At 43.9% G+C, this 19,061-nt stretch overlaps 1 protein-coding gene across 2 annotated transcripts; it reads left to right on the forward strand.

Moving 5' to 3' along the window:
• The first annotated feature begins 1,853 nt into the window (after nt 1-1,853).
• EDARADD (EDAR associated via death domain) lies at nt 1,854-18,927 on the forward strand. 2 transcript variants are annotated; one of them, XM_035108388.2, is made up of 6 exons: nt 1,854-2,205; nt 5,873-5,934; nt 7,145-7,184; nt 9,720-9,808; nt 14,938-14,986; nt 16,242-18,927. In XM_035108388.2, exons 1-6 carry the CDS (start codon nt 2,172-2,174, stop codon nt 16,616-16,618), a joined length of 651 nt encoding a protein of 216 aa, XP_034964279.1. In that variant the 5' UTR covers nt 1,854-2,171; the 3' UTR covers nt 16,619-18,927. The 2 variants fall into 2 exon arrangements, with proteins under 2 accessions (XP_034964279.1, XP_034964280.1); XM_035108389.2 differs by having other exon boundaries at nt 5,876-5,934.
• The last annotated feature ends 134 nt before the right edge of the window (nt 18,928-19,061 follow it).

Genomic DNA, 19,061 nt, shown 5'->3' on the forward strand with positions numbered 1-19,061 from the left:
CCATGTATAAGACGAGCCCAGATTTTGAACATTATTTTAGAGTAAAAAAACATAGTCTTATACACAGAAAAGTACGGTAAATAAACTGTGAATGGGAGAGTTCTGATGCAGAACACTTCCCTGAGTCACTGGGACAGGAGTCAGAGGGACAAACTCTCTGTCATTAGCAGTGGGTCTGACACCTCCTCAGCTTTTGCTTAAACATCAGGGGCAGTATCTTGGCTAGCCAGTAAACTACTATCCTTTGTTTGCAATTCTTCAAACTTTCCTGCTGTCAAAATTATTAAATTATGAAAAATCATAATCTAGTAGTGTATCATCAATGTTATCCTCCCCAAAACGAAAAAGTCTTTCTTTCTGAAAACCTCTTCATCTAATCCAGTGGTTCCTAACAGGTGGTCCGCGGACCCCCAGGGGTCCGTGAGCTATGCCAGAGGGGTCCGCAAGATGCTAAAAAATATATTAAATATATTTCGTATAACAGATTTTTTGTTTTGGCCGCTTCCTGCATGAGCAGAGTCTAGCGCTAAACTAGAATTAGATAGAGGCAGTAGTTCTGCTGTATGCCGTTAGGTGGCGCTTTACAAACAGTACTGTTTTGCAAAGAGGCAGCGCGCGCATTCTACTAACGCTCACCTCCCCAAGATGCTTTGCGCGCGTTGGCTTCATTTGTGCGCTACTGCGCAGGTACCCTGTCTTCTCCATTCCCCTCTCTCCCTCCTCCCTGGCGCGCGCTGCCTCTTTGCAAAACAGTAGTGTTTGTAAACAAAGCGTTGTTTTTCGCGGAAGCTACAGTTCGCGTAGTTAAAAATGGACCATTGGTTAAAAAGTGGTTCATCTCATTAAGAACTGAAAATTAAAACTAACTGTATACTGATGGAGTACTCTGTTGTAACTGTAAAAAAACGTATAAATATAAAAAGACTCTTAATTGGCTCTCACTTTTTAATTTTAGGATTAGGAATTAATGGGGGTCCTTGTCACAATAGCGGCTCGATGAGGGGTCCTCGAGAAAATTTTGTTGGGAACCCCTTATCTAATCTAATACAGTCATAATCTTCCATTTCCATCTAAGTGTAAAGCAAATTCTGAGGCAGAAGAATAAAGGATAGTTAGGGGGATTGGAAGGGAATTCAAAGCATATCATTCAAGTTCAGTCTTCAACTATTCAGTGTAAAACTTCTAGTAGGAACTCAGGTTTTACAATAACACTTCATTATAATGAGTGGGGTAGCAAGAAAGAAAGGCAGGACTTGCATAGCAAGGATCCTGGGTAACATAAAAAGCAGTCACAGGAAAGTGGCAGTGCCTACAAAACACTCACTCATCCACACTTTGGTTTCTTTCCAATTACTGCCCCCAGGTCACCGGAGTAGAATTAAAGAACCCATTTTCTGATATAACTGACTTGAAAATAAAATCTGACCCCGCATGTGCTTGTAGGATGGGATTTGTGCCAAAAAATAAATGGAAGTGGGTCAATATTTGTGTACCCTAATGGGGTGCTTATGGTACCCTTTGATTCCCCCCCCCCCAGCTTCAGATAACTAAATTAACGTGATGCCATCTTTACGGAAATCGGTACTACCTCTCTATGTACTAATATCACATCTGGGGTCGTTACTCATTAACGGAGTAGTTTATGGGAGTAAAGTTTACTACTAAACTTTAACATGTTTCCTCAAGCAGAGATTTGAAGTTAATTGATGACTTCTCCCGCTGCCTCTCTCAGCGGATGCGAAGGCGTCTCAGTTCTTAAGGTGCCACAAACTTTCCCCAACGTTATTACCGTATTATAATCCGCATCCCCATCTAGCCAGGAGGTGCTTTGGGGGGAGGGGGGGGAAGGCAGACGAAGGTGAATCCGGAGAGGGGACTGTTTAGCATGAAGTGCAGCTTGGGGGTGGGGAGAGCGCCTCTCCCCCCGCCCCGCACATGGCTCTTCCCCTGCTAAGTTTGGGCTTTTACCTGCAGCTTCCGCTCCCTTCGGAGACTCCTCACGTACAGCAGGGAGAGCGAGCGAGCGAGCCAGCGAGCAGGGGCTTCCATCAGCACTAAACCAGGAAGTGGGGAAGGAAGCACCGCTGGAGGGAGCCTGGCCTGAGGGAGTTGCTCGGTCGCAAGGACAGGCGCGCCCGTGTTCCCCTGGAGCTTCTCCCACCCCTTCCCCAATGGCTTCTCCCGGGGACCCTCCTCTGCCTGAAGGTAAAGGGCGCCTGCTTTGGTATCTGCCTGCTGCGTCTGGTGGGAAAGGCGAGGGGCTCGGCGTCTTTTGTGGCCGGGAGCCTGTAGGCTCTGCCGCCGAGGGGGAGGGAGAAGTGGCGCTGGGCTGGGCAGGGGAAGGGAGGCGGGATCCTGGAGTGGCCGCTGGGGCGGGCCGGAGGGCGGACTCGCTGGGTGGACACTGATCCTCCTCCCCTCGCCCCGCTGCGAAGCCACTCCGCTTGCAGCTCAGAGGCGAGAGGCGGAGGCAGCCATAGCTCGAGCCTTTCTCCGCCTCTGGGCTCATCTTGGTCTTATTCATGCCGCAGATCACCGACAGGCGCGATACTGGGTCTTGGTAGCCCCACCAAACTGAAGGTCCGACTCCCAAAAACCCATTGCAGAAAATCATTGCATGCACAGTGCGGTTTGGAGTGTGTGTGTGTGTGTGTGTGTCCAAGGCTTTCCTTCCTCCTGTACTTTTCGTGCACCGGGAGCGATTGTTAAAAAGCCTTTTCTGTAGCACCTCACCCTCAAAGGACTTGATGAATCATTCACTCATGCACGAACTAAATTAAGCCCTGCAGCATCCCTCTGAAGTGCACAAAATTGTTGCAAAAAGTTGCCTTATCCTGTAACTTTTGAGAATTGCTCCCTATATCCTTCAGCAAGAACAAATTTCTACCTGTCCCAAGCATAATTTAGTTTATAAATGCTTTTCAAGTTAAATGAGAAAGAGAATACAGTTGTACAGGTCACACACTTGAGGCACAATGACCAACACACACACACACACACACACACTTTTTTTAAAACGGGGAACTTTATTTTGAGCATATGCTGTTGGACAACATAAGGCCTAAAAGAGGTGTGTCCAGTATTTGCCAAAATCTCTTCAGAAGGTGCCAGAGGCATCCTCTGGGGTGGGAATTCTACAATTTAAGGGCTACTGCAGACCCCCCCCCAAAAAAAACACCCATTAAGGGCAGTGCAGCTACCAAAAGGGATCTGATCCAAACACCCAAGAGGGTTTGTAGGGAAGGGCAGTCTCTCAGATAATCTGGGGCCTAACTTGTTTAGGGCACCTTTCATTACCGGTAATTCTGTAAACAAACTGGCAACCAACACAGCTGTTTTAGAACAGGGCAGAGGCGTCTTTGCCATAGGGCCTAGTGGCGCATTGCGCCAGGGCGCCTGCCTCTGGTGGGGCGCTGGTGGGGCGCAACCAGCCACTAAGCCCTATGCTGGTCCCGCCGCCGTGCTGCGCCTCCTTCTCCTTTTCCCTGCGCTGTGTGTGCACTGGTGGCGAAGCCTCTCCGGAGGCTGCGCTCTCCCCTTCCTGGCCCTGTGGCTCTCCGTGCGGCGATGGCTCAGCTGAGGCGGAGCATTGAGGCCTCCTGGCGAGGGGGAGATGGCGAGCACGTGGTGGCAGTGGAGGACGAGGCACCATGGTCAGGGCCTGGCGGGAAGGCGCCCTGCGCTCCCCAGGAGGCTTCGGTGCTGCTCTTCCCCGGCCAAGGCAGCCGCTGAGGAAAGTGTGGGCGAGGCGGCAGGCATGCGTGTGGGAGGGTGGGGGGACCCCCAGGGGGTAGGGCACGAGACAAGCTTAAGACGCTACTGGAGCAGGGTTTATACGAATTTGAATGGAAACGACAGCCAATAATCTGACTGCTGTGTTTTGAACTAGCTGAAGTTTTGGAGTCATTCTCAAGGGCAGCCCCACATAGATTGCATTGCAGTAATCCAGTCTAGACGTTAACAGAGCGTGGAGTACTGTGGCCTAGTTATCTGTGTCCAGAAGAGGCCAGAAGCTAGGCAACCAAGCAGAGCAGGAAATAGGGCCTGAGTACTCCTCCAAGCTACTCAAGCCACACTCAAGCCACAAAACCTGCTTCTTCCAGGAGTGCAACCCCACCATTCAGAACAGCCTACCTCCCAACCTCCTGGGTGCTTCTTCCCCTGTTTGAGAACCTCATCCGAAAGTATCAGAGTAATTCTTGCTCCGCTGCTTGTTTTGATACCACTGAGCTGGAGCCATATTTAAGCTTAGTAGTGCACTAGGAAATTAGAGGTGAACTGAGGACTGGAAAAGTATCCAGTACTTCTAGCTTTCAGTGATACTTATCTATTCTTGCTTATCTTTTTCAGGCTGGCTTTCAGAACTTTATAGATTAGTTTGATAGGATGATGAGCATGGAATTTATTTGATTCAAGCTCTCAATCCCTTCAACTTCAGAACGGTTACATAGTACAAAGGGATGTTGCTAATGAACAGAAACTAAATCACAACATACAGCAGAAATCCACTTCTACAGATTCTGGTGTTCCAGGTAGACATCTCAAACCTCGGGGGACTTTATTTGAAGTTCATATGCACAGGATTGGGCTGTTTGCCAAAGTAATACCCTACTTCCCTTGGCACTTAGGCCTGGTCTTGGATCCCATTTAAATAGCAAACAAGGCACACAGTACAGTCCTCACAGGAAAGTACAGTACTGTACATATAATCTTTTGTCATGATAACAATCATTTGAGGCAGGCTGAGAGAAAGTGACGGGCCCAAAAAATCTGATGACCAGGAACTGAGAGGGGGAGACTTTCTTTCCAGCCACCCCTCCTTACTCTATTTTCTGTCCCTCCCTTTGAGCTACAACTTTTCTGATAGTGGCAAGTGGGATTGGTGCTCCTTATGCATGCAGGTATTTTGCTGTATTCACATGTTGTCATTAAAATTGCAGCCCATATTCCCCCCTCCCATTTAATCCAGATTTACCCTTTCTGGGGGAAATATGATGTTTTGTTGTTTTTTTAAAAAACCATTGCCAATGACCTATTTGTTTGAAAATTCATCCTGTTGTCTGGAACTACCCTAGACAGAATGTGGTCTGTTCCCTTCTGGCTGTGCCCTGGCCCTATTCCTGGCATAGCAGTGGCTTGTTCACACTCTTTGTTTAACTAGAACATAAGATTGCTTAGCTGATAAATAAAAATGACAACACAAAAAAATACATAGATGATTCAAAATGATACAAGAAATATCATAAACTAAGTTTGGCAGTTCAGATGTCACAGGAAACTGTGGTTTAAAAAAACAGGAGAAGAGAACATGTCATCTTTCTCATCTGACAAACATGGTAGACATGGTTTATCACAGGGTCCCCAAACTAAGGCCTGGGGGCCGGATGCGGCCCAATCACCTTCTAAATCCAGCCCGCGGATGGTCCGGGAATCAGCATGTTTTTACATGAGTAGAATGTGTCCTTTTACTTAAAATGCATCTCTGGGTTATTTGTGGGGCATAGGAATTCGTTCATTTTTTTTTTCCAAAATATAGTCTGCCCCCCCACAAGGTCTGAGGGACAGTGGACCGAAAAAGTTTGCTGACCCTTGGTTTATCAGAATACGTTTATTCCATCTAAAATGCACTTGTGTTACTCTTGGTGAAAACTGCTTGTGGCAGATGATAATTTTTCATTAAAGTTATAGAAAAATGTAAGTGCATATGATTTTATGATGATTTATTCTGCTAGAATAACAATTTTAAAACCAGAATGTGAAACATTCCTTTGTGTTACAAACTAACACTTGCCTAGATATACAATGGAGGCAATTAAAGTAGACTGGAGATGTTGAGAAACACAAATTAAAACTTTCCATTATTTGTTTCCAGCAGATCAGGCAATGAAAGAGCCAGTAGAAGATACAGACCCTAGCACTTTATCCTCAGAAGAAGTATGTAATTTCCTGAATGTATTGTAATGAAATGTAACCGTTAATTCAATTATTGTAAATGTTGGTTACCATTTTATAGTTTTTAATGCTGTCAGAACAGGTTCATAAATCCCTGGTATTGCAGGACATTTGGTGAAATGTTTCTGTACCAACTATGCACTGGATGAATTCAGAATAGAACCAGACATTCTAAAAATATAAGGAGCTGCCACCAAAACTAACCACCACACATAAGCCCAGTTCACATATTATGGCTTGCTGGGACCATGGGAATGTTGTTGGATCTGGAAGTTTGAAGTTGCTGCTCATGCCCACTTTTAGCACAGTGAAGCATGGCAGCTAAGCCAAGGTGTGTAATCTGGACCTGATACTGTGCTTAAGGTCTCTCCTCTTAAACCTTGAACCATAGCTGAGGTCTGATCTACGGTTACCGGTCATGGTTAAGGAGGATAGACCTGAACCTTATTCCTGGGTTTGGGGAACCTGCACATTCACATGGTTCTCAGAAGCCATAGTTTGGCTTACTGTGGCATGTGACCCAAGCCACTGAGATCCTCCCTTCTCTCACCACAATGCATAATTCAGCTAATTCTATTACCTGCCTATGTATTATACCTTCTCATATGATGTGAAATGGGACAGGGAGGGAAACAACTAGAATAATTAAGCCAAGTTATGGGGCAAGTTGCATCACGAGTATCAAAAGGAGAGAGGGATGCTGTTTTCAGTGGCAGCTCCATGATATCTGTGATCCTGCAATTTCTATATCTGTTATTGGAGCTTTCAGACCACCACCATGAGGAAAAGAGTGGTAGGTCAGTGGTAGAGGATCTGCCTTGCATTCAGAAGGTCCAAGCTAAGCCCCCTTTTGTCTAAAACCCTGGAGAGCCACCGTCAGTCAGTGTAGACAATACTGATCTGGATGGACCAATTGTCTGAAGCAGGGTAAGACCGCTTCCTAGATTTTGAAGCCCACTAAAGGGTTTGACAAAGCTCTCTTTATTTCTTCCATGTTCCTTCCTGTCTGGAACTGCAGAAACAGGAGGATTGTGGAGTACCTAGCAAGCTGCCATACATGGCAGTTCACACCCTGTTCAGTTTGGTAGGCCTGAGATAGAGGAATGAAAAAAGACAGTTTTACAAGGCGACAATAGTTAAGTTTGTCAAAATATATCTGATGGTATATTTTGTCTCCCCATCTTTTGAACAGACAAACAAGTACCCTGTTCAAGATACAGCACTACCAAAAGGTAAGTGCAGAAATTTGTAGTAGCTATATATTTGCAATTATCTAAAACTTTCCTGAACTGTGTAAAATAAGTGTGATTGTCACTTGATGTGGAAAATGTAATAATAATATTAATTTATTTTTTATACCCTGCCCATCTGTCTCTATAGCCAATGTAGAAAAGTTTGTTTTTAAAACACTTAATTACTGTCTGAATACCAAGTGACCACACAGGTTATTCAGGTTATCCCTTCTCAATGCAGTCCTGCCCAAGATGCTACTTGGGAGCGGGACTCAGGGCAATCTATGCTGGAACTGAAATTGGCAGTCCCTCAATCTATGTGCGAAAGTGCCTTCACACAGAGGAATGGACTGTAGCTCAGTGGTGGAGCATCTGCTTTGAATGCAGAAAGTCCCAGCTTCAATCCCCAGCATCTCTAGGTAGAGCTGGGAACGTTTGAGAGGAGCTTAGCCAACACATCACTTTAGACTTTTTAATGGAAGCAGCAGAAGGAGCAGGCAGGTTGCCTTGGTTTAAAGCAGGGACCAGGGAATGACCTCTCTTCTAGTTTGCTGCACTTAGGAGAAAGATGGCTTCCTTTCTTGCAGCACCTAACACAGGCATCCCCAAACTGCGGCCCTCCAGATGTTTTGGCCTACTCCCATGATCCCTAGCTAATAGGGCCAGTGGTGAGGGATGATGGGAACTGTAGTCCAAAACATCTGGAGGGCCGAAGTTTGGGGATGCCTGACCTAACATATATCTCTCCACCCCTTAGCCTTGCTATTTCTGCCCCATCCCCATCGCTAGCCTTGCTTTCCTTCCACCTCCCACTCTATGCTCGCTATTTATTGCTCTCCCAGCCCTTAAGCTCTTTCTCCCCCTCTCGTAGCCTCACTTTCTTTCCCTTCTACCCTCTAATCACTCTGTTTCCCTCCAACTCCTCACCATGCTCTCCACCACTGCCAATGTACCACCTAAACTCTTGTGTGTTTGTGCAAAAAGTGTGTCTCTGTGTAAAGTGTGTTATGCCTATTATGATTTCCCCCAGTCACCCTGCTGCTAGATGCCCTGCCCTGCCTTTTCTCCTGTTCTTCATTCCAGCAGCCAGCCCCAACCTTCTTCTGTGTCACCAGAAGTTGTGAACATTTTTTTTAAAAAAATGAAATGCATGGATGGCTCACTCCTGTTTGCCTTTTGCAACACACATGCATCCATCTTTTGCCCTCTCCCCATCACCAGCAGAAGGGAGTAGCATTATATTTTAAGGGTAATACACAGTTTAGGCTTAAGCATGTCTTACGTACTCAGAGATGAATCTCACTAAGCAGTAGAGAGTCTGGAACTGCGGTGGGAACAGCACCATTAACGGCTCGCAATGCAGGCAAGTCCCAACCAGGCCTCCCACCACTCCAGACAGCCTGGGGCGTCAAGAGACCTCATTCAAGAATGTTTAATTTGATATCCAATAAAAGTTATCATTAATTAGAGGGTTGTTTGGAAATTTTGTTTTATGTGATTTTGTTTTAGAAAATCCATGTAAACTGTCTTGGAAGGGTTATGCCCTGAAAGGTGGGTTTGACACATTCTAAATGCATGCCAAAAGAGCTTCATTACTTCCTAGTAAATGTGATTAGAATTGCAACATTGGTGTCACTTTTGCTGTAACATTAAACTACGTGTAACATTAGGTACATGAATTCAATGAAAATGCTTGGTTTTTTCTAGTGCAAATAGTAGGCATGGAGAGCAGGACTGTGGCCACAGTAGGACAAGCAGTGGTGCAGACCAGAAAAAAATGTCCCCACCAGCTCCTGTTTGAATTGAGAAGAAAGCTTCTGTTGGCAGTTAAACTGCCCACCTGCAGGGGCACAATCCTGCTCCCTGGCAGCTGAGATTTACATAGTTTAAAGTGCATGTTAGCTGGCCCATCAGATTAATTGCTGCAGAATGAGTGCTGTGCCTCAGCAACACCAGAGAACATTTTATTATTCCATCACAGTTGTGGCCCCTGCCTTCTGTTTCTGTTCCTCCTCTCATTGTGTCAAGGCCAGCATCTTAAAGTTGAGTAGACAAGACTGGAGTTGTCCATTTAATAGTACAAAGTCCAGTTCCCTGCCAAATCCTGTGTAAAGTTGGACAAAGTTGGATAGATAGAGCATTTTTTGCAAATCAAATGGGACCGGGTCTTTAAATGCAACTTTAAATGCAAAGGAGTAAGACAGATGTTTTGGGAGAGGTGTCTAGCATAAAAAATGGTGGCGACTCTTCACTCATTATGCACACGCACAGAGTGGGATGTTGCTGCTGTTTTTAATCCATGACTTCCATGTTGTGGGGAGCCAGTGGCTGATGTTGTGCCCCCTGGTATAAATTGCCTCTTTTGCAATATGTAGAGCTCTTGACAAGCCATTGCTGGTTTTGCTAGTATGTGTGGAACTGCACGGCTGGCTTCTTGCCCTAATATATAAATTGTCATCATAATCTAGCTGAATTTTAGCAAGCAAAGATGGTGAGAGCTGAATGTGACTAACACTTCAGAATTTGCCTTTTTAGATGATGAATACCAAACAGAAAAAGTGACGTTGGAAATAGCATCTGTTAACATTAGGAGCCTGACATCTGATTCGGGTCTCATACAACAGGTAAGCTGTTAAACTAGCATGTTTCGCTGATACATAAAGCTTAATTAACATTTTTTGTGTCCCAACAGCTTACTACTAGTTCAACAGAAGTCTTGTTTTAGTCTGGTGTTCAAAAGATAAAAAGGGGAAAGAGATGACACAAAGCCATGGAAAAGCCCTCAACCCCCAGGGAATCCCAGGTCAACACCCATCTAATATTTGAAGCATGGGCACCTTGGAGAGAGGGTCTCCAGTTAAGATCTTAACAGGTGGTCGGGATCATATGGCAGTAATCAGCTCTCAGAGAAACTCCCACACTGAGGCTCTGTAGCAGCGGTAGGGAACTCCTGGCACGTGTACCAAACATGGTTCTCCAGGCCTGCCCATTTGGCCCACGAGGCCATTTTCAGGAAGCCACCCCCATCTGCCCCACCCCTGACATACTCTGTCCCAGCTTCTGCCAGCCTAGCAGTCCAAAAACATACCAGTGCAAGTAGATAAATAAGTACCACTGTAATGGGAAGGTAAACGGCATTTCTGTGCACTCTGGTTTCTGTCACAGTGTCCCATTGCACCAGAAGCAGTTTAGTCATGCTGGCCATATGGCCCAGAAAGCTGTTTGTGGACAAACACTGGCTTCCTCGACCTGAAAAGTGAGATGAGCGCCGCACCCCATAGTCGCCTTTGACTGGACTTAACCGTCTAGGAGCCCTTTATATTTGCTTTACCTATATGATGTTAGGTATGGGTTGGGTAATGGTGGGTCTTCAAAGGAACAATAAGCGTAAAGTTTCCAGTTGTTCCTTTGATCAGATGAGGTGTGCTTCCACCAATTATTTAGTTAATGGGCAGATGGGAGCATGCCTTCAAACCCCACATTAGAAGAAGAAATGCATGAGGGAAAGGGAGTCTGAAAGCTCCTTTGTAAACATCATCACGAGAGGTAATAATAATAATAATAATAATAATAATAATAATAATAATAATAATAATAGTTTTCCCAGCCACTCTGGGCGGCTTCCAACAAAGATTAAAATATCACACATTAAAAACTTCCCTAAACAGGGTTGCCTTCAGATGTTTTCTAAATGTCAGGTGGTTATTTATCTCTTTGACATCTGATGGGAGGGCATTCCACAGGACGGGTGCCACTACTGAGAAGGCCCTCTGCCTGGTTCCCTGTAGCTTTGCTTCTCGCAGTGAGGGAACCGCCAGAAGGCCCTCAGCGCTGGACCTCAGTGTCGGGGCAGAGCTATGGGGTGGAGACACTCCTTCAGGTATACAGGACCGAGGCCATTTAGGGCTTTAAAGGTCAGTACCAACGGTTTGAATTGTGCTCGGAAACATACTGGGAGCCAATGTAGGTCCAAGTAGGATGTTTGCAAAGGGCTGTTTGAAAACCCCAGTTTGCTTTGAAGTCCCAACCATCAAGGCTTCGAAGGAAAGCATCACTAGATGTCACTATGAAACCTATATGCTGAGGTTTAGCTACTGGTGTGGTTAGGTGCTGGGTCACACCCTATTCTAGGCTCTGTTGTGGCAGTGTGGGTGAGGCGCTAATGAATGCATAACCTTACCCACTTCTCATTGAACCAGAGGCCATTTTTTGGTGTTAGGTTTGGGACTGGTGTGATGTGGTGCTCTCCGTGGGGGTGTGGTCGTGGTTTGGAGGATTTGATGCATGTGTGCTCCTCCTCTGTGCCCCACCCCCATGACTACATCCCGTTTTGGCTGTTTTGCTCCTGTACTTTCACCAGTAGAATGTTCTGTTAGCATATTTGGTGTGGTTTCACTGGTGTACTTTTTCTGCTAATGGTGTGCCTCAAGTTCTTCAATGCAGTAGTGCTTCCACCAAATACTATAGTCCCTCAGCTGACTGAACTTGAGTACAGGATTGTACCCTTAGGGAACAAAAGGTCTTCGTCAAAACAACACATCATATTAAACTGGCTTCTGACTTCAGTTGAAATGTGTGTGTGTGTGTGTGTGTGTGTGTGTGTGTGTGTGTGTTTTAAAGCAGTGAAACTGATTTCCCTTTACAAATGTTTCAGTGTATTTAGATTTGCAGAAGCTACATTTTGCCTTTAGGGTGTACTGGTTTTTCTCATCTTCCAACGCATGGAAGGCAAATTTGTAGTTCTGTCTGGTCTTGCAATTTATTAATAGGCAATAAAAATGATCTTGTTAAATGGCAATGTTTTAATAGCTGGTTACTACTCTTACAGTATAAACATATACTGACTAACATGCATCAAAATGGACACAACCGTATTTGAAGTTGTTTTAGAAGTAATTGCACGTGAATTAATCTTTTATTGAATTGGTGGAGTTTGTGGCATGCCTTGACAGGAACAGCTGAGCTCCTGCCTACCACTCTGCCATTGAACTGCAGCCTGCTTGTCTGGCTCATAAGACACAAAGCTAAACTACCACAAGGGGTTGTATATGTAAGGCAGCACACACTGCAGTGGGAGGATCTCATATTGTTGTCTTGTTGCACATTTTTGTTAAAAAGGGGGGCCCTTGGGTTTAGCGAGAATTATTAGATATTATTCAAAATTGGGTGTTTTAATATACAGTAAATCCAAACAAAGCAATCTTTTATCCTGCTTTTGCAGTTTGCTCTGAAATGCCAACCTGGCACACAGTACACTAATTTTATCGTGCTTTAGCTTTATTCTTCCTGTACAGTGTTCTTGTTGATATGATGCAAAGACTCTAGTAGGTCAATTCCATTTGAACACAAAGAGGTTAATTTGGGGTGCCCTAGTTTTCAGCAGGGTTGAACAGAATGAGCCAAGGATGAAAATGACTTTGGAAAACAGAGGGGTACATCCTATTATGCTCTGCTAGGTGTTGCCATCCCCTTTCACATTAGATTACCCATTTAGAGTTTCATCTTGGAGTTATTTGTCTGCTACAGGATTGATACCTGGTTGCCTTCCTTGGTCACAGTGGGAGATACTTGATATTTAGTGTCTAGCTCTTTCCAAAGGCATCTGACTGATGTTGGAAAATATACTGCTGGACTAGATGGAGCCCTGTTCTGATCCAGCAGGGTGGTCCTTATGTCCTTAGTAAAGAACTGATGGCTGTAGGGCATGCCTCAAGGCCTCTGGGATTATCAGACAATCCTCAGGACACAATCCTCTTAAACATTCCAAACAGCATTCTAGACTACAACTGGGAGCAGCAGCAAACTGTTGCAGGGTTGCCGTTCCCAGTTCCAGTAAGTCAGCCATGCCCTGCCTCCAGGATATTCTATTCCATTCTCCTACCCACAATGGTCAGTTAGCATTCTGTGACTATCGGGCATGCTGAGTTCCCATTGGGCTGTTTTGGGGTGGTGCGGCAGGGTCCCCTACTTAGGATTTTTCCTAAATGCTTTTTGTGCTTCCGCAAACACTGGGAGTTTCCCCAAGTCTGCTGACACCTCCTTCCTGTGCACAGGCAGTACCATTTTGGGTACGGAGCGTACTTAACCCAAGGTATGAGTGTAATTGGTTCCGGAAGTCCGTACTTAACCTGAAGCGTACTTAACCTGAAGCGAACTTTCCCATTGAAAGTAATGGAAAGTGGATAAACCCGCTCCAGATGGGTCCGCGGAGTACTTAAACTGAAAATACTCAAACCGAGGCGTACTTAAACCGAGGTATGACTGTACAATGAGCAGTAGCACTCATGCCTGAGCACTGGAAATAGAAAGACTGATATTGCAGTGCTGACTCTCCACTGCAGTTCTGGCTCTCTTAACACATGGCATTGTCTTTTCTCTTTGTCCATCCCCTTAAATCGATTGGCAATATTTCTCCCTACAAAGTTTCAATGCTGGTCATGTTTCCATCAGTTGCTGCTATCTCTGTTCTGGAGAAAGTCCACCAGGGTCTCAGCAACCAGAAGCAACACACACTATCGTATCCTGTCTTGTTTTTTTAAAATAGCTCTTAATAGCTCAGCCGGTATAGCATGGGACTCTTAATCATGGGTTTGAGTTCCATGTTGGGCAAAAGATTCCTGCATTGCAGGGACTTGGACTAGATGACCCTTGTGGTCCCTTCCAGCCCTACAGTTCTATGCCAAAACTTTAGGAGAGCTGGGAAAAAGCACAGTAATAGTACGGTCGTACTTTGGATCCCGAACGCCTTGCGAGTCGAATGTTTTGGCTCCCAAACGCTGCAAACCCGGAAGTGAGTGTTCCAGTTTGTGAACGTTCTTTGGAACCCCAATGTTCGACGCAGCTTCTGTGGCTTCCAATTGGCTGCAGGAGCTTCCAGCAGATATCAGCTGAGCAACATTTCCAAGGATTTCAGTGAGATCAGTGAGATTAGTTGAATGGTGTCTAGGGTTTATGCAAATCTGACAATATAAATAGAAGTTATTTAGTACTGAAAAAGAGAAACCCAGTGAGGGAGAAGCTCCTTGATTATGACTACAACTCTCTCATTAGCATGTAACATTTCACCAGAGAGAATGGTGCAGGGAACACCAACTTTCAACCAAGATAAAGATGTGTAGGATTCTGCCTGCCCCTTCTGCAGATTCTGATTATCCCCAGAAGACAGAATAGGCATTGTGTGCATAGTTACCATGGCCGTAGCACATATATTACCAATGTAGCTTATTTGGAATGGGTTTACTGATGCAGTTAAGCGTAGGTGGGCAAGGTGTCTGGTTACAGTGTCTTATATAACTACACAGTTTACCTGTATTTGCATGCACAACTTACAATCTGATCCAGAGTGTTTTGTGATACTCTTGGGTGAATGAAGCTATACAAAAGGCAAGTGTATTTTCCTGAAGATATCTACAGTAAAGGGAAAGCCCCTCATTGCTCTAATCTTTAAAATTTACAATAATCAGGGAAAGGGTGTGCTTCATCTGGGGTTATGCCCTTTTCGTAATAGTACAAGCAGCTGCTGCTGATCTGTTGCTGTCACCAGGGTCCTTCTTGGCCTAACCTTACTGCTGAAAAACGTTTGTCCAAAGCATTTAAAGCCTTGCATAAAATGGTCAATCTCACCTGCTCCTCGTTACCCCCCATAAAGCAATAGCTACTTACGTTTTTCTCTAGATTCAGGCCTCATAGGTTGATAAATTAAAGTTCCTTTCCCTGGAACAAGACTTTAAATCAACATTACTTTTATTTGCAGCCAGAAGAAGATGATGACAGCCAAAGTAGTACTGGTGAATCACCTACAGGTAATGCAGTGCCCCTAGCCAAATGAACTTAGTGCCTGGATTGAATTTAGAACCGCCAGCAAACAAAGGGAATTATCTTTATTACATTGATTGTAAAAAAACAACAACACACAACCCAAAACCAAACACTTTTATCTTACACAACTGTGCTCTATTATAGCATAGTTTCTTAGATCAGACTTTAACAAAATGTTCAGTGGTTGCTCAAGGTGTCTTTTGAAAGTGATCCTGTAAGGTGGAGACATGCAGACAATTAATATTAATATTGAACTTGTTTGTCCAAACAACTTGTATGGGGCCATGATGCCCCTGCTCCTGTTTTTATTTTGTTTTTTACTGGGGAAGTTCCAAGGTTAACCCATTCTGATACAACTTTTATTATCAGCATGTCCGGGTCACTTCATCAGGTATCATGGTAGCATAATCAGCTCTGTTGGTTTTAGGTAGTCAGAGCTCAGCAGTAGAGCACATGTGCTGCACACATGATGCCCCTGCCATCTCTAGTTAATAAGATCTCACAGACGTAGTCTGAGATTTTGGGAAGCCACTACCAGTGAGAATGGACAATGCCAATCTACCGTAGATGGGTTAACGATCTCAGTAGACGGCAGCTTTCTGTGTCGGTATGCTTTCTATGTTCTCTGTGTAGTGGATAAGAAAACCATAGATGTGCTCATTTATTTCAGAAACAGTTTGTGTAGGGTTGCCGTAGGTCTGGGAAACCACAGACATGTCCTCTTTTGGGGGGGCCAACATGCCCAGCTGGGCATATTTTTACATTTTAAAGGAAATGTCTGGGTTTTGGGGGCTCGGGGGGCTCAGGCTGCTCTGCACCCTGCAGACACTGCTAGCCTGAGCTGGGGAAAGAGGCGAGCAGGGCACCCTTTTTTGCTCTTCAAGATATGGCAACCCTAGTTTGTGAAGCATATTATTTTTCAGAATTGCAAGCATTGGCCCAATTCAGATGGGTTTGATAAGCCATGGCTTTATATCCAGAATGCAGCTCTATATCTTGAAGGGAATGCTTAAATTTCAGTTTCCTGGCTCTGGTGTCATGAAATTTTGACTTAAGAAACCAGTAAAGTTTTGTTGAATCCACACAGTGGATGGAAGAGGGGAAGGAGGGAGCACATAGGTAAATGGCTCATTCCTAGTTTGATAAACTACAATTGATTGATCAGTACAGCTGAATGAGGCCATTGAGTTTTACGTGCCACAAAGCTAAGGAATAACTCCAATATAATTGTAATTCTAGCTCTGAAGAAGTCGTGTACAGAAAATGGCACCTGCTGCTTATATTTGTCTCGCCAGCCAACCATCAGTGACCTGCTCAATGATGAGGACTTGCTGTACATGATGAGGATAAAGTTGGATCCCTCCCACCCCACAGTGAAAAACTGGAGAAACTTTGCAAGCAAATGGGGAATGACCTACGATGAATTGTGTTTCCTGGAACAGAAACAACAGAGCCCTACCTTGGAGTTTTTGCTACGGAATAGTGACAGAACTGTGGATCAGCTGATTGATCTCTGTAAATTATATCAAAGAGTTGATATTGAGAAAATGCTGCTGAAGTGGGTGGAAAAAGAATGGCCAAAGAGAGGGCATGGAACCTATCAGAACAACTACTAAATGAAAGAAAATGTCCAATCCACATTACTTCTATGGTGGAAAATTGAGAGAGTAACATAACTCTGTTCAGTTTGCTAAGTGTGCATGTGTAGCTTTCCTTTGTTAGTGAAAGGAACCACATTCATTTTTGCAACATAAAATGTTTACCGTATCTGTGTACCTAGCCTTTGCAACAACACGGGTGATCTTTAAATATGCATCAGTTCAATGCAGCAAAAGAAGAATGACAACCACAATACACTATTTGGGCTGACTGCACAGTTACTTCCTTCAAACAAACTGAACTATAATTAATTCCCATTTTCATGGAGAGAATAATAAAAGTGAAGAAGGATAAGGGTCTGGACCTCTTTAAAGGGCTCATACCTATACTGCTGGGGCCTGTTCCAGTTCACCATAGTTGCCTCAGCCATAGAGAGAAGAAAGCAGACCATACCAGACTGGAATATCTTCATTTATTTAACCTAGCCTGCTAATTCCTGTGGGGATATATTTTTGTACTTCTAAAGATATATGTGAACTGTACAGAAGTAAGGCATGTGCTTCTGAAGAAAGCAGGCTAGGGGCACCCAAGGTTGGCTTCCTTGGGCACTGACAACCTCCAGCGCCCCTTCATCCTGCTGCTACCCATCTAGCAGCCCTGAGTGAGCTGGCAGTGAAAGGAGCAAGGAGAAAATGGACCAGCACTCTCTAATCACCTCACCCTCTCCTTAGGGTGTGGATTAGGCCCACAGGACAGGACAAATGAATGGGCAATGTCAACAGTAATAAGAAGGACATGGGACTACTTGAAGTGGGGTTCCTGAAGGCATCTAGCTGAGGGTCTCCCGAAACCTGGAGCTGACAGTGGGAGTATGTAGTCCTCTTTGCCCTTATGTTTGTGTCAATACAGATTCAGTTTTACTGCTACAATTAAAGGTCCTGGACTATGAGTGGGTGACACAGAAAATTGTGGCAGCTTCCCTTTGCTGTTGCTTCTGAAAGCTATGATCAGCAATTGCATTCCCTTGACTTAAGGTTGGTTTCTCTTCCCCGCCCCCCTTCTGTATTCTTGAGTATTAGATGTCATCCAGATATTTCAAGTTCTAACCTGCATAACGAAAATAAACTCTGAACATTTTATGTTTGGAACAGCTTTGTATTTGGAATCGTGTGCTGTTTAGATACTCTGCTTTAATAAATTAATTTTGGGCAAGTATTATAAACAACCTAGTCATTATATAAATTTGTGTTTAAATAAAGCAGCACCTTTAGGGTGTGCAATCCTGTATTGCAAGTAAAATAAATTGCATATTTAGTTCACAGAGAATTGTCAAGAGCCAGTAGCTCTAGCTTGTTTCAGATTATTCAAGTTCACTCTAGTGTCTCTGTAGTTTTAGATCTTTTAGCTTCTTTGAATTAAAGTGGTTAAATCTCAAATGTGGCAATATATTGAAATATTTTTGGAGTGATTCCATTAATTGGAATTGCTCATTCCCTGTGGTTAGTAGATTTGTTCCAACATGTTTTCAGAGACAGTTTGAGAACTAGTATTAGAGCAGGCTGTTACAAAGCATTTATCTCTACAATATTATCATAACAATTATGAGAGATCTATTAGTAAACCTTAGTAAACTATTGAAAGAAATAGTCTCAGAAATTAACTTCCAGATTAATTACAGTCACTTGAATATGCATCTTACATAGCATGACACAATGGTGGGCAGAGGGCCAATTCAGAGGTAAAAGTCAGACACTTTGAATACATTACAAATGTGAAGGGTATGCTGTAGAAAAAATGAATCATTTGATACATATGTGAATAGAAAAAGGGATCATTTGTTACACATGTGAATCGGAACAGAGGTAATAAGAAACCATAGGATCAAGATCTGTATTAAAATAATGAAGGGCTAAACCAGGCTGTTTTTTCTTTCAAAAATATAGAATACGTAAAATGTTGAGCTATAGCCCTAAGCATGCATGCTTAGCAGCAATTCGTTTAAATTGAATGGGACTTACTTCCAAGTAGGTATGCTTATGACTGAAGCCTTTTTCAGACATGCTAAGCTCTTGAAAATTCTTCTGAATAGCTTTCAGAGTCACTGCCTTCAAGAACATTTGTTGAAGAGTTCAACAGATGAGGCAAGTTAGCTTTGAATGTTGAGTGAAACCTCAGCCGCAGTATGTTTACTCCTTTTACTCACATAATAATATGCTGAATTTTTAAGAATTGCTAAGTATTTTTTTACTGTAATGGATCTGTGTTTACATAGTCTCTACTGTGTATATAATCGGTCTCTGTTACATGTTTGTGTTATACCTTGGTTTCCAACATTAGTAGAAGAAACCAATCCTGTTTATTAGATTTTGACTGAGTGCACTGCTGTTTCTTTTCTGAACTACTGTTGCTGTAATTATTTAAGGCAAACATTTCCATCAAATGAATGGAAGATGTGTAAAC

Source organism: Zootoca vivipara, chromosome 3 (genome assembly GCF_963506605.1).
Source record: "Zootoca vivipara chromosome 3, rZooViv1.1, whole genome shotgun sequence".
In the NCBI taxonomy this organism is placed as follows: Eukaryota; Metazoa; Chordata; class Lepidosauria; order Squamata; family Lacertidae; genus Zootoca; species Zootoca vivipara.